The sequence below is a fragment of the Charadrius vociferus genome, unplaced genomic scaffold (genome assembly GCF_000708025.1).
Source record: "Charadrius vociferus isolate BGI_N301 unplaced genomic scaffold, ASM70802v2 scaffold259, whole genome shotgun sequence".
NCBI lineage: Eukaryota > Metazoa > Chordata > Aves > Charadriiformes > Charadriidae > Charadrius > Charadrius vociferus.
Genome location: NW_009661368.1, coordinates 2,880,557 through 2,896,255, shown reverse-complemented (window position 1 = coordinate 2,896,255; position 15,699 = coordinate 2,880,557). Strand labels below are relative to the sequence as shown.

Sequence of the window (15,699 nt, the reverse complement as noted above, 5' to 3'; positions counted from 1 at the left end):
TTTTTTCCAGAGTCAAGTCAGCCTTTTACAGCCCATGGAAAAGCATTCCTTGTCTTCTGTTTACAAATTACACCGTACCCTGATATGGACATCTTCTGTCCCCAAAACGTAATAATTAAATCTTAAGACATCCTCATACAGTGGGGAAATAACTTACATGGGAGAGAAAGGAGTGAAAAATTGGACATCCATCCAAGATCACAGAAGGAAGAGGGAAACACCTTCTTACCAGTAACATGGAAAGAGACTGAACATCTTGATGCTCTCCCCTGTGGATACAACTCTGGTCTTCATAAACTGCCACACAGAGAGCAAAATAACTAATCTGTGCAGTGACAAGCTACCGATCTATCCTGACTCAAACAGCCACCAAATTCAGCAGGTGGCCTGGAAGATGGAGAAAGTTCAGCTGGGTGAAGCAGCATCTCTGGCTGCCTAACAAATGCAAATCAGCCCCCAAAAGCAAGCAGGGCTGCAAAACCAGAGCACCCATCTTATTTCTGTAAGCAGCAGAAATGAAGGAGGTGAGAGAGAAGAACAAGGGAAAAACTGGGTGAAAAGAGTAGTGGTGTGGTCTGACAGACGAAAGCTTCTACAAGGGAAAGGGGTTGTTTTACCACCAACTCACACCCTTAACTTTTGAGAAAACCTCTTAGAGATGTCACGAATACAACACAAAGGTTGAGTCCCGCTGGATGCGTTACAGAGAACTGGTCAGGAAACATTTTAAAAAGAGAATTTCATTTTACTCGATGTCATAGTGAAATCAGTTCTTCCCCCCAAAAAGATCTGTAGTCAATTTACAAACTGAATTCTGTCACTGACCTGTTAAGAGATATTTTAATCCACATGAAGTTAAATGCTGGACAAAACCACAGCTATGAAATTGTTAGCAGTACCTCCACAGTAACTGGGCAGTTGGATGGATATTTAGATTAAAATCCTGGCTTACAGGCAGAATTCCCATCAATTGCAGATGGATTAGGATTCCATCCCTCTTGCTCATTTTGAAGGTTGGTAAAGTTTAAAACACAGAAAAAACCCAACTCGATTATAATTTCTAGCTGTCAGGAAGGAATTATATCAGTTCCATCTTACAGAAGGAAATCTGCGCTGTCTAGCCGTAATCAGTTCCATATTTGCGAAGCCTTCCAACAAAACACTTTTTGTCTATGATTTGTATTCATCTTAGGACACACTGATTTCAGACCCTCTGTGGATTGTAATGTATAAACAGCCCTTTTATTTTTAAATGCAACTAAGAAACTATTTGGCAGGGTCACCACAGTTCTGAATCTTGAGCAATATATACCAACTGCAACTGGCGTCTAGGCTGCAAAGCAAGCAGGACAGGACACTTAAAGACAATTGTGTTCCTTCAGTTTCGCTAAGAATAGGACATGAATAAGAAATATTTTAATCTAACAAGCATCATGTTTTAAAGGGAACTTTAAGCTTTCTTCGGTCAATTTGACAGGCATGTGATGATCTCATGGCATAGAAGTTGGAGGCTGAAGCACAGAAGTTCTGAGATTCCAATAAAATCTCCCAACCATCCTAGCAAACTGCACGCATTTTCCCACTGTGTGCTTCTCAAACTTTATTCCCATTAGAGAGAAGATACTTCTACAATTACTTATAAAAAAATAGTCAAGGGAAATAAAATTTAACGTATCCCTACAGAATGAACTCTGTCCCTTGAAGCTTACTATTCACTAACGACAGAGTTTTATCAGCAGGATGTCACTCAATTTCAGTCTTTCCAGAACAGATACTACATGTTCCTCCTCTTCAACTCTATCTTCCCCATGGCTGTTGGGGGTGCTGCTGCTTTTCTGAAGAATTTTAGTCTAATTTTCTAGAGATTCAAGGCCCCCACTTGTATCAGCAACATTATAAATCATTGTTTAATTAGAAGTAAGATTCACAGAGATATAAAAACCCTCAAGACATGCTGTTCTTAGAGGTCTTCCAGAAAAAGATGGCTGGAAAGATAAAACCTCCAACAGCAACATGCAAAGAAGGGAGGTACCAGAGGTTAGGGAGTAAAGGAGGAAAGTCACCTCTTACTGCAGCGTGCGGGAGCCAGGAAAGAGCAATCCACCCCAAACCCACCTTTGTCAGCTCCGGGATGTTAGGCCTGCAAGGTTCAAGGTTCACTGTCCTCCATGAAGACAAAAAGCCACAGTGTCTCCACCTCCGGTCCTCTTCACAGATCAGCCCATGGCACAGGCGAGCACACGTTGGTCCATCAGCTGCAGAAGGGCGTAATAGCTGCTCCACAGCATCTGAGGCTACAGATGCTGTTACGGCTCATTGGGGACAAGGGGAAAAGGTAGTTTACAGGATATCCTGTGAAACAGCATGAAATACCACACCCGATTTGGTATAAGTAGGGAATTAAGCTGCAGTATTGAACACGGATACCGGCCTGATCTCCGCTGGGTCTGAATGCGTGAACACCCTCAGGTTTTCAGTTTTAGAGGTACCAATATTGAAATGACTGAATGCTCTGCAAGTGTGCAGAACGAGACAGTCACAGGACTGTACATCAGGATATATAGCTTTACTGTCACAGAATCATCGAGTGGTTTGGGTGGGAAGGGACCTTTAAAGTTCATCTACTCGAAACCCCCTACAACAAGCAGGGACATCTTCAGCCATATCAGGTTGCTCAGAGCCCCGTTCAACCTGACCTGGAATGTTTCCAGGGATGGGGCATCTACCACCTCTCTGGGTAACCTGTCCCAGTGTTTCACCACCCCCACTGTAGAAAATTTCTTCCTTATATCTAGTCTAAATCTCCCCTCTTTTAGTTTAAAGCCATTACCCCTTGTTCTGTCGCAACAGGCACTACTAAAAAGTTTGTCTCCATCTTTCCTGTAGGCCCCTGTTAGATACTGAAAGGCCACAATAAGGTCTCTCTGGAGCCTTCTCTTCTCCAGGCTGAATAATCCCAACTCTCTCAGCCTGTCCTCACAGCAGAGGGGCTCCAGCCCTCTAAGCATCTTTGTGGCCTCCTCTGGACCTGCTCCAACAGGTCCACGTCTCTCCTGTGCCGAGGGCACGTCCAGCTTTTCATCCACCAACACCCCCAAGTCCTTCTCCCTTTTCACTAGTGCGTATCTGGACCACGTTTCATGACCAGCATTTGATTACTGGGCTATGCGAAGGAAGTTGTTGAGTTGCAGTCCAATTCCCAGTGGGCAGGTTCCACATCACAAAAAAATCCCCCTATTATACAACTGACACTAATTGGTTCCTTTTTAAGCTCTTCAGAAGAGAGGCCAAGGCTTGAACATCATGGAAACAGAACTAACTGTTCTGTGAACTCCCCAGAACGGAGACACATGGATGAAATGCTTTGGGAGACTTATGTGGCATCTCAAAAAATATAGGTTTCAGATTCTAAGACTTCTGCAGTCTTCAACTTTCACCAACATTCAAATTCACCTACATTAAAAGAAAATTAAATTGCCCTCCCCCACAAAAAGCAAACCACAACAAAGCAAACATCCTCCAGCAAACTATTCGCTTGAATCTATTAAAACTTGCCAAGTCAACGTTCCAGTCTCAACTGCCTAACCCAGCCTGCCAACAACAGAAGTGTCAGTTTTTTGCTCCTCTATTTTACATTAACAAAAGTCAATTGTGGCGATGAATTGCATCACATGCCAACAATATATCACATTCCTTCACAGCTGTTTTTTGTAAAGGGAAGGAAAAGACCTCATCAGTCACTGACAACACTCCAATAAACCATAAACATTGTAAGAACTCCATCCACAAAGTCAGGATGGTAAACGACTAAACAAAATCCTAGCTAAATGGGATAGCACAAACTACCAATTCCAGATAATAAACCCCAGTGTATATGAAGAATCCATACATTAACCAAATCAAGGTAGTCATGAACTTATTTTAATAGATAAGCAGGTTAGATGGAAAAAAAGAAGTCACTATTATGCCCCAATGAGCAGAAAAGCCTGCTACCAAGTCAGCAGGCTGGACTTTGCCTAACATATTATCAAGAAAAGGGAAGCAAAACTGCTTATTACATTTTCTCATACTCTTTAGCAAAGTAATAGCTAAATCCGAAGCATTAAGTTAATTCCCCTTAGGATTTATAACCGATTTAAATGAAAGAAAAATGCACTCCTATAAAATACTAATAAGGCTTTAACATGTATTGTCAAAACAGAATTAGACTGCAAATAAAGGGCCTACTATAGTATATCTTTTAGTGCAGTAATTTCATTATCGTAACTAACAAATAATAAAGGTTAATAATAAAGAGGAAAAGAATACAGAATGGGGAGAACAAAGCTGATCACTAGACATGCATACAAAACGTGGCTGAGTGCTTCCTGGAAGTTCAAGTAAACCTCAAACTGTTTGATGTGATGTATATATGCTTTCACATCTTCGGAAAACAAAAATGCTTACCACCATATAAATTCTACAACAAGCCAATTTTTAATTACACCTATCAAAATAATAATAAAATCCTAGCAGTTGCATTCAACGTGCTTGAATAATGGAGACCACCTATGCAAATATAAACACAGCATCTGAATCTCCAATTAACTACTGTCAATTATAAATGGGGACACTTTTAAAAATAAATTATGAGGATAATTAATCATTTTCACACACAAAGGTAACAATGCAACATCATGCAGTGGTTTTAAAAGCCTCCTACTTTCTGCATTTCTATTCTGGTTAGTTTGTGCCAAGATTATAAAAGCGCATTTTAATTTTAAAAGAGGAAGAGAGGAAGGTGAAAAGCTTCCATCCCTCCCTCTGGTCATTTCATGTAGATATTATTGGATTCAAATATGCAGCCACTAAATCATTGCTATGGAACATTAACATTTTAAAAGGATTCCCATGCTTGGAAAAACGCTAAGAATAAAAGGGCCAAAGGAAAACACATCAAAAGTTATTCTGTTCTGACACTGACAAAATAAGCACTTGTGTATCTGTTCAACTGAACATGAAGTGTTATGGTCATATGACAACAGCAAGTTGTATTTAAATCAGTGTCACAGGGATAAAAAGCATAAATATAAAAGCAAAACTGAATGACATATTATGCTTAGCATCTTTCTGTAACAAGCAATTAACAGTCAAATAGTTGTTCACTGTTAGAAATTTTACGTCAGAAAATAAAACAATATACGCTGCAGATGCTGTGAAAGCAGCACCCCTGAGTTGCCTGCAAAGTGAAAGAGAAACGTTCTCAGAAGCCAACGCCAGCCTCGAAAAGAGTTCCCTCCATCAGCCACCGATGGGTCTGACTTGCATGACACTGGTGCCCAATCCTTTCTCCCTAAAAAGATCTGCCTGCTCCTATTCGGTCACCACACAGGTTTTTCTCCGACCCTATGCAAAGGCTTGTATTTTCATGTAAACTGCTGAATTCAAAACGTCAAAATGCTCCTCGGAGATGTACACAGAACCTTACTGTTTCAGCAGCAAAGTAAGGAAACTCATACTGTTGTTCCACTGTATTCTGATCCTCTGACAAAAGAAAGCAAGCTCACACCGGATACTTCTAACTTTAAAACACACCCCCCCAAAGGAGACCTCCAAAACCTTTTTGGGAAAAAAAAAACCAAAACAACAAACCAGCCATACTATTACAGGCTCATCTTTATAGATAATGATTTACAAGTGAATACTCTGTTACTAAAAACAGGCTACAGCAATATATATTCAATAAGAATGTTGTACAAACATTTTCAAAATTATGCTTTCATATATTCCATCAAAAGGTAAATTACTTGAAAACACCTACAGAACCTAGTCCTAATGAGGGCCCAGTTAGCTAGTATAAAATAAAAGCATTATTGCTCTTTTTACTGTCAGAAAGTTTCAAAAAGTTTGAATTTCTGTACTAATACATTGAAAACTGAAAATTATAGTTGTGGCAAATACCAATAGAAGAGGAGAGCGGGCAGATCCTTCTACCTTCACTCCTGCTACCAAGGACACTAGCTAGCGTGACTAAGAATGACAGCATCCAACTGGGAGAAGAAAAGAAATCTTTTTCTGCAAATAATTCATCATCATAGAATGAGGTCTGCTGATACAACACAGACTCTGGTGATCTAGGTCTTATTTAGCAGAAGCTGCATGTCATACAAGTTCATTAGCTATTCACAAGTTTATAAACAACTTACAAACTGAGTAATTCCAGATAACATCAGATTACAACAAAAGTTCTGTATCAGAGTTGTACAGAAAAAGCCTGAGGGAAGCAAAGCAGTAATGAATGTTACAATCAGGCTCATCATTGTTTCAGAAATAGTATGCTGTGTGAGTAATCCAATTGGAACACTCTTCCTTTGAACGTTTTGCTGAGCTGTGTGATGTAAAAATAGATTTGTATGCCTCAGATTTCTCCTCGCTGTCTGCAATGGATCTCTTCGTAGTAGTAGAAGCCGCCTTATTGACTTTTCCTGGTACAGATGAATTTCCATTATCTGATAGAGAAAAAGGGATAGAATGAAGCATGCATAACAGCTTACAATTGATAAAAGTATATTTAAATAAAGAGGGAAAAAAGTATTTAAAACATAATGTGTATAGAGATGAAATATATACATTTTTCAGGGCTATCACAAATATTTCTCATAATTGTACTCAACAGCAAACATGTTCCTAACAGCAAACACGTTCCTAGCTTTTAGAATTTATGCTCAAAATGCATTTAGAAATCTTGGAGAGAGGAATTCTTTTCTTGTGTAAACTCCTTGCACTGTAATTCAGTATTGACAACATTTAGTCCTCTCAGTGAAAAATGGCTCTGAACTCTATTCTTAAGAAAGAAACATGAAAGTGTTCCACCACCCTGAAGTATTGTTTAGAAATTAGCTATCAAATGACAAAAGCTAAACTTGTGACATACTGTCCCCAGGGAATCTATCTCCTCCCTTCATTCTTTGCAAAGTCCTTTATGACAAATAACAATGGTCTGCATCGTTTTATATTTGGGATAGGAAAATGCTCGTCCCCGTTTCCGATACCATCTCTCTGTGTATTCCATCTACTGCTACACACCCCTCCTCTTTCTTAACAACTATTTAATCTTCTCCAAAGTTGAAGGACGGTATTTTAAAAAGCATGTGCCAAGTCTCTTGTGCCGAGAAACGAATACACAGAATTCTACAGAAACCCTACATATTTAGTTTAACTTCGGCACAACAGCATGTAAATAGCTGGCAGGGAGCCTGTCTCGAAGCGCACTTAACTGATTTCTGCATGTACTTATAGGAATTATATGTGCAATCCTAAATCATCTTAGATCAGACTTTTTATATTTGGAGAATGCTGCTTTTAATGCCACCAATAGTTGTCTGGAAAGAATTACCAAACACTGGATTTGAAAGAATGAATATGTATGCTGCAAGTCCAGAAACCTTAGGGTGCCATGTTCACAAATTAATTCTTATGCTACTGGCAGTCCTCAGTCCATGGATTTTCCTTTATTTTCCCTCTCCCCTCTCAATCTCTTGCTGGTCAATATAACTGCTGCCAGAAACATAAACCAATGACCTGACATTTCAAAGGACATATTTTTTCTTTTACACTCTTGGAGAAGAAAAATACATCAAACATTATTAGAATTACTAGGTTCTTGAACATCCAAGAACAATTATAATTATCTGGAATGAAATATTTTTAAAACTCCACACTTTATAAAAACAGACAGTAGGGGGCAGGTAAGGCATTTCTGATGGAAATTCTCCCAGCTTCTCACATAGTTTATCTACAGCTCCTCATTTAACTGTTCTCAGAATCTTCAAACAAATGATACTGGCTTTTTCTGTGGCTGTACTGTAGATGATTGAATACTTCACACAGAAACCTCAGACTGACTTTAAAAATGTACCAATTCTTATAGTTCTGCATGAAAACATCAGTATGAATTGGAGACATTAAATAACATAATATATATTACATAGAAGGCACCATCCTTTGGACTAAAGGGCTGCCAAGCTTACTCAGAGCTGCACGACTACTGTAGGTACATCAGTACATTGTGAAGTTATATTCTGCTGCTCCCAGTGACACACAGCACATTAGCAGCTAAACTGGAGGACTAAAAGTCAAAGTCATCAGCCTGGGAAATGTAAATACATTTAATAAAAACGAACTGCCATAACAGATTTTTTGACCACTTGCACTTCAGGAAAACAACTACTATTTTTCCTCACAAATTGGTTCTGTTTTACCTCAAACCAGGACAACCTCTTAGCCAATAAAACAGATATACCAAACCCTCGGCTGTATCACTGTGTGAATAAGAATCTCTGATCTCATTCATTCCTGTTGGTTCCGACCAACTTAAAGCACAGCAATATTGGAATGGCATAAACAAGCAGATCTGGCTTGTTTCACAGTGAAAAAAAAAAAAAAAAGCAATGTGGTGAAAAGTGTTTATTGTTTTTATTAGTTATCTGCATCACTACAGCACTTGCCAGTCACAAGTGTGAGCAGAGAACCTGTTGTTTTAGGTATTTTGTGGAAGTATAACAAGAAGTCAGTCCCTACTCTGGATTATTTACTCAAAGTATAGGAGGATGGACAGCAGATGGGACAAAGGTAAACTGGGCAGAATAAGGAAAAATGGGTAAACAAAAGCCCTTGCACACTTTCTGCAGAGTCAGTTTTGTAGATTTTGCAGATTCTAAAACAAAGCTCTGTATTAAGAAAAAGTTAAATTGACTACAGTTTCTACTGAATAAGGAGCTTTGTGCATGTTCATGAGGCAGCTTCCTACTCCATCTCGGGAGGGCAGCCTTTTAGGACAGACTTTTGAAAGAGGGTGTTCTTTGAAACAGTGAGCCACGACATTATGGCTCCCTTCACGACAGGAGCTGACATTTTATTACTGAGAAAGAAAATAAAAAGAAGTGAGAGGGTAGCTTCTGAAAACTGTGGTACAAAATAGCCAGAGAGGGATCTCTCCTACAACATTTTTCAAAGCAGAACAATTTGTTTACGTTTTTCACGTTTAGATTAAAGAATAAACACCAACCTGAACTTTTGGTGAAGATAATCTGCCTCTTTTCCCCGGAACTGGAATTGATACAATCCTTTCCATTCTTAGCCTTTGATGGACCTGCAGAATCTATGAAAGAAAAAAAAAATGAAATCATGATTCTGGTTCATGACTCAGAAGGCTGCACATAATTTGTAGCTGTGACATTACCTTCAGCGGTATCTTGCTGCGAAGCTGATTCTGCTGACTTACATTTCTTTGATTTCTGAAACAACACAAGCAGAAATCTGGTAACGTACTGAAAGGATATACAATTCCCAACTTGTATTTGATAGACACACAATTCCATTTAGTACATTTTTAGGTCTTACACAGTGGAACTCTCCCTTTCACAATACTGCTCCACTCCTTTGGTATTATTTCTATACGGAAAAATAACAACCTCGGCAACCTTGAAGGCACCTCAAAAGAATATCGCACAGGCCGAAACTAATCTGTCTGGATATGGTATTTTGGTTTGTATACGTTGCAGGGTGTGTGTGTGTGTGTTATTATGATTAAGGTAATCTGATACTCTGAACCCACATGGCAGGACAGTAAATTGCACGACATTAAACAAGACACAGTTACCTGTAATCAATAAAGATGTTTTTCGATAAAAATTTCAGAGTATTTCTGCATCTCATGTCCACTTAATTTTATTTATTTAATTAATAATCCCTCCTGGGTAACTTTCAATAACCGGGCCCTTTGTTGCAGAATTGTTTGGGAAGAAAAGATGCAAATAGTTAATCTGAATTTTTCAAAAGCATCTGTGGACCAGATTTTCCAAGTTAATTTATGTTTGGCCAGATTAAAAAACACAAAAAACCAAACAACAGCAACATGAATCCCATTACTGGCTTTGATTATATAAATGCCAAGCTGAAAATGAATGATGTATTAAAACAGCCATTGGCGTTATTAACATAAGAGATGACTCTGTATACGTTCAGAATGGTGAAAGCTATACAAAGTCAAAGAAAATAAAGATATATACATGTGCTATGAAAATTAGAAGAACCCATGCTGCCAGACATACTATTAATCCTTAAGCAATAAAATGCCATACCACACGTTGTTGCAAAGCTCAGCCAGAAGGTGGTGGCAGAGGGTTAATAGCCTAAAAGCAGACCTTGCTCTCCTGGTGTCCTTCAGTGTACGTGAAAAACCTCTTTTCAGTGTGCTTCCACCTTTGTTATTATGGGTTAAAAAAGTTACCTCCCAATATCTGGCATCTGAGTTATGAGATGTCTGTAAATATATGTATGCATATATATTATATATAATGAATATATATATTATACATATTTCATCATGGGCACGTATAACATAGTTGAGCTTGAGTAATTTTTGTACTAGTGCCAGCTGTGTCTTCCTTACGCTTTGTGCCTCCTGCTCCAAATACAGTAGGTCGACTGAGACTGCTCCGCTAGCTGAAAGAAGGAACTGAGGAAGAGGTCTTAACAGCAGTGCCAACAGACCCCAAACTAGAAACTGTCTTCTGATACTGGGGACTGGAGCTCAAAGATCTCAGATCAGAGCGAATGGTGCCAGTGACAGCAGACTAGTTCTAGCTGCAAAACAATCAGCAAGGCAGTATTGCAAAAAAAACATCAGAACTTGAGGATGAAATGTGAGACCTACTGAGAGATTTGCAAATACTGTACCTGCCTGTAATATAAGCCCCAACTAAACAAACAAAACCACATTTGCATATTCACCCAAGACATATGGAGCCCAAAGACCAAAGCCCGATTTCCTTTTGTCTGCCACCACAAGTGCCTGTGCTGACACTGTAAGAGACAGAAGTGCTCAGCACACTTACGTACTACTTCTTTATTGCGCAGAAGTTGGAGACAGCACCAGCTTTCAGACTATTCCAAATTATTTGAATGAAAGCTATAGATGCTTTGTTAGGGCCACCTTCTTACTGAAAATCGAGTGCAAGTGACTACTATTTTGGGGGCTGATCATTTACTGAGATCTGCAATATTCTATCATCAAATTATCTTTAAAATTCTTTCAAACGTTTAATTACAAAGTACTGAAAAAAAAAGAAAAAAAACATCTAAAGAGACAGCATAAGATTTACAGTACTGCTCCTACGCCAGAAGCTATAGGACACAGAGTGGAGAGGTTATGAACAGCGGAAAACAGAGCGGAAACAGAACAGTAGGATTTCTATGGGTAATCAGCCTGTTTTTTTTACTGCCCAGGCCCAATGATGCTGTGGTGGTGCAGATGAATAAAGACCCTATGATGAGAAGGAATCATATGCTTGCTGGTAAGTAAACAAATACTTGCTTCAAAAGAATCTGGGAAAACACTTGTATGCCATCTAATCTTACAGCCAGGCAGAAATCAAGCACAGTAACAGGGGTGAAGATGATCAACCTTCTTCTAAAGTCTCAGTTGCTGAAGTGTCAGACAATGATGATTCATGCTCTTGAGATGCATCTAAATCTGTCTGCACTCTGGACTGAGTCAACACTAAAGTTTTTGCTTGTTTTATCATCCTCCAGAATAGCAGTGCCAGTTCAGAAAAAAATACCAATGCTGAAAAAAGTCCCATGTGCAGAACTGTCATTTGACAGTACAGTACGAGAGAACAACTACTACTTCACAGAGCAGTAGTATACAGTAGAGTATATAGTAGAGCTGCAACAACTTTATTTTCATGGCATTTTGCCTGATCAGACAGAAGAAAAAAAATAAAAAAAATGCAAAGACCTCAACAGTATGGTGGGAAGCAGCATCGCCAGTAATCACTCAGGACTCTAAGAACCACTAAACATGACAAAATTTCCAAACAGTGGCCTTACAGAATCAGACCAGGAATGTACATATGCCAATACTGTGTTTCTGACAGTGGCCAGTAGAGGATACTTAGGTATCAAAACCCAATAGCCTGCCATCGGGAGCTACCATACGAAATAGAGGGAAGATTCTGCTCATTACTGGGATTAACTAATACAAGCTCTTTGTTTTAGGAAAAAAAAAAAAAAGTATAGCTGGCACACTGTCTATTTTACACATAGCATTGAATTCTGTGATTTTCAGAGCCCTGTGCATTGCCAGCTAGTCAAAAGAAAGTTTCAGTACATACTAACTTCAAATGCTATTTGCAAAATATGCACACAATCTCATTACATTTAAAAGTAGCACCGAAGTACAACACAGTTTACTGAGTAAATCCTCAGTCTGCATAAAGGTTAGCAAAGCTAGGTGATCTAAGAGCAGATTGCATTACAGACAAGAATTCTGCCAAATTTTTGTTTAAGCAATGTATAAAAAGATTACCTTTTCTAATTTACTTTTAAGTCTTCTATCCTCCATTCTTTTCTTCAATACTTCCACATCTTCTTTATTACCATTAAGGATAATCACATCTTCCTCTTGAAAGGGAACACCACACTTCAAGGCAAAAAGAAAAGCACAAAACTAGTATTTTTTTCAAGACCTTTATGCTCTTGAACCTTTGTTAGAATATACTGTGCTTAAGTTCTCCAAGGAGCTCTCCAATCCATCCCCTTACCGCTGTGCCATTTCCAATAGTTTGTTCTCTTTTAATACAGTCTAATACATCTTCTCACCTAAAAAGTCAAAGGGAAAAATCTCGGCTGTTTTTACCACTGGGCAAAATAATACTGATTGGCAGCATACCTCTTCACAAAAAGAGGAATAAATACTCACCTTAGTAGTGAATTGTGGACTTTTGATAACCACATTTAAAAGCAGCTCACATATCAATCTGCACAGCAAATTATAAAAGAATTTCAGAAATACGAAAATATTTTGTTCTTCTTCAAAGCCCTATTCCATGTAATAGGGCTATGGAAATTGCATATTTATTTCACTATCAGTTCCTTATAAACAATGCTCTTAACTAATTTTTTTTTTTCTTAAAAGAAAAGGTTCCATTATATATTTTCTGTTCATGGGTTCCCTGTTTTACTAGTGTAAAATGTACAGTGACTAGATTAAACAAAGTAGTCTTAACTAGAATCTACTCAATTTTCTGAACCCCACAGCTAAAACCCAAAACACGAAGGTACTTTCTGATTTTTTTAAATCTAAGCATTATGCAACTCTGCTCTAGAATTTGTCTTTCAACTCAGTAATTCAAGAAAAAACAACTGATAGGAGCAGTTCCTTTACACTGACTAGGAACACCACCAAAGGTGTTACTCCTCTACGTGTAGAACAGGCAGCACCAGGGACAGGAAAACTTGCTTTGTTTGGATTTTTTTTCCCCTTATATTGTTATTATTATTGTATGGGGATAAAAAGGGGTCATAAAAGCAGCATTATTCATTAACCCAGCTTTGCCCTTCTTATCGTCCTTCATCTGATCTATTAAACACTAACAAGTTTCAAAGTACATTCATAAATGAATCTGGATAATGCACGTAATGTGCTTCATGTAATTCCACATTTGTTTTCTGGTTGAAGACACAGATGTTTCGCTGCACACACTTTCAATCATCTGGTGAAGCCAGCACATTGACTATGATGTTTCCTTTTACAAGATCTCAATTTCCTTTTTTTTTTTTTTTTTGTTTTTTTGTTAAATCCAGAAGCTTTCTGTTAATCTGCAAGATTAGTTTATAATCCTGCCTCTGTCATTACTCTTCTGTTTTCTAAACAAAGGTTTAGAAAGGTTACTCATGTATTTGCAGTAGGAATTAAACAAATGAAAGGACATATGGACAGTACTTTGACTACAGTCTGCTCAAGCGATGAACACAGTTTAAAAAAATGAATCTGAATACAAGTGGTCAGAGATATTATGAAGGAGAAGCAAGGGTTAGACAGATGCATATTAAGTCAGTCAGTCAGAATAATAAGTCACACACAAAAAACGGGTGAGTAGCCCAAATTTTTCCATTGCTACTCAATGAGCTAGTGTTAGAAATACCAGCTCAGTACGACTGCAGACACTTGGGAGTCAGAAGTCTAGAAAATCTGGACAGACAATCAGTCTTCATACTGAGGTAGGAGCAACTGGAGCAGCTGTCTTGATTCTAAAGCAGCCCTACACATTCATTTCTAGTGGCGTGTTTTCTGAAAACAGCATGAAAGACGGGCACTCTCCTACAGACTACTGATTTAAAAAGTAATTTCTGCAGTAATTTTTTTAAAAACATATTCTGTTAAGCATACAAAAGTAAGTGGAAATTTCCTCCAAGTACAAGTTTATGTCAAAGGACTCTAATTTCAGTAAGTGTTGCATTTTGAAAAAGTAAGCAAATCCAGGATTCCATCTGGAAAACACAGGTGGAACTGTTATAAAATGAAAAGTATTTACAAGAAACTGGGAAATACAGACAGTGTCCTCTTTCCATTCACTGAAACAGATATTTTTTGCCATGACAACAGCCAGATTATATTACAGAGACCAAACCCTTCTAAACATACTCTAAGTACAGCAAGTTGTAGGCATAGAACCAATTCCAACTTCCCAGGTTTCACTAACTTCAGTAGGTACAATTTGTTGTTGCACCATACATGTGCGTCAACCATTTTTAATTGTCTGTACTGTTCGATGCAAAGCTTTAATTTTGATTTTTTTTAAAAGCTCACTACTCCTTCATGCAAAAAAAAAGAAAAGATTTTTATCTCAAGGTTTTGAAATGCTGAGATAAAAAGCAGAAATAAATTACAGGTTTGCAAACTCAGAAAGATTGTTCCGTCAGATTAAGGTCTTCTGGGGCAGATGTTTGTTTTATGATATCACAGGGTCCCCCTTGCTGTACCTTGTCTATATTGGGACTTTAAATACATATGAAGGTACTTGCTGTAATTCCTTGATGTTTTTGCAGCACTCTGAACAGAAGACTTTCCTAAATGAGACTGAACTTGAAAACAATTCTGAAATGGACGAAAGCATTAGAACAGCAGCTTGCAGACCTGAACACAAGATTCAATCTGCAATTTAAGCGTGGGATGTTAACTGAAGGAGATGCTGGACAAGCAGCATGATCTTTGTCTAAAAGGCCTTTCAGGGTTCAATTATGAAAGCACGTTCAAAACTATTTATATCTAAATAGCTTATCATGCCAGAATCAAGGAATTTCTTAAAGGGCGTGCAAGCGCGATCAAAAAGTCTTCAAAGTCTGATACTCATGAATTTATGTACCCTACATATCTCATGTGTATATACACATATATGCACACACACAAAAATCAACTTTACAAAAAAACAAGTCCCAAGCCAACCCAAAGACTTAAAATGATAAGACATATTAGCTTAGGCAGAATCTTTTAAACTTAAACTCATAAAAGAAATAGCAAAATTGCTTTTTAAAACAATGAATACCTCTTAAATTTCAAGTAATTTTAATACAGTAGGATAGTTTACCTTTCTTAGAGAATAAAATACAAGAGCATTTTTTAGTAATAATGAAATCTTAGTTTAAGATGATTCTCTGAATTCTAAAGTTCACAGTTTCTTCTTAAGTTTCAGCTACATAAGATAACGGTCATGCCTCGTTTCTTGCTGTAAACTACTTCTGACAGTGTTTTGGTTGTGGTGGGTTTTTTTGGTTTGTTTTTTTTTTTTGTACAGTACCTAAGATGTGGTTCCATCCATGACTACTCCAGCCTTAATACAAATAAGCAACAGGCAAATATGTTTTCATATCTAA

The 15,699-nt window shown here is 38.0% G+C and overlaps 1 protein-coding gene across 1 annotated transcript in view; it reads right to left on the bottom strand.

Moving 5' to 3' along the window:
• Nucleotides 1-6,105: 6,105 nt before the first annotated feature.
• RTFDC1 (replication termination factor 2 domain containing 1) overlaps nucleotides 6,106-15,699 on the bottom strand; it is a 27,900-nt gene continuing 18,306 nt past the window's right edge. Inside the window, exons 6-9 of the mRNA XM_009893368.1 lie at nucleotides 12,353-12,466; nucleotides 9,221-9,275; nucleotides 9,047-9,139; nucleotides 6,106-6,488 (exon numbers count right to left, since the gene is read on the bottom strand). Coding sequence (XP_009891670.1) covers nucleotides 6,304-6,488; nucleotides 9,047-9,139; nucleotides 9,221-9,275; nucleotides 12,353-12,466 — 447 coding nt within the window. The 3' untranslated portion in view covers nucleotides 6,106-6,303. The remainder of the gene's footprint in view (nucleotides 6,489-9,046; nucleotides 9,140-9,220; nucleotides 9,276-12,352; nucleotides 12,467-15,699) is intronic.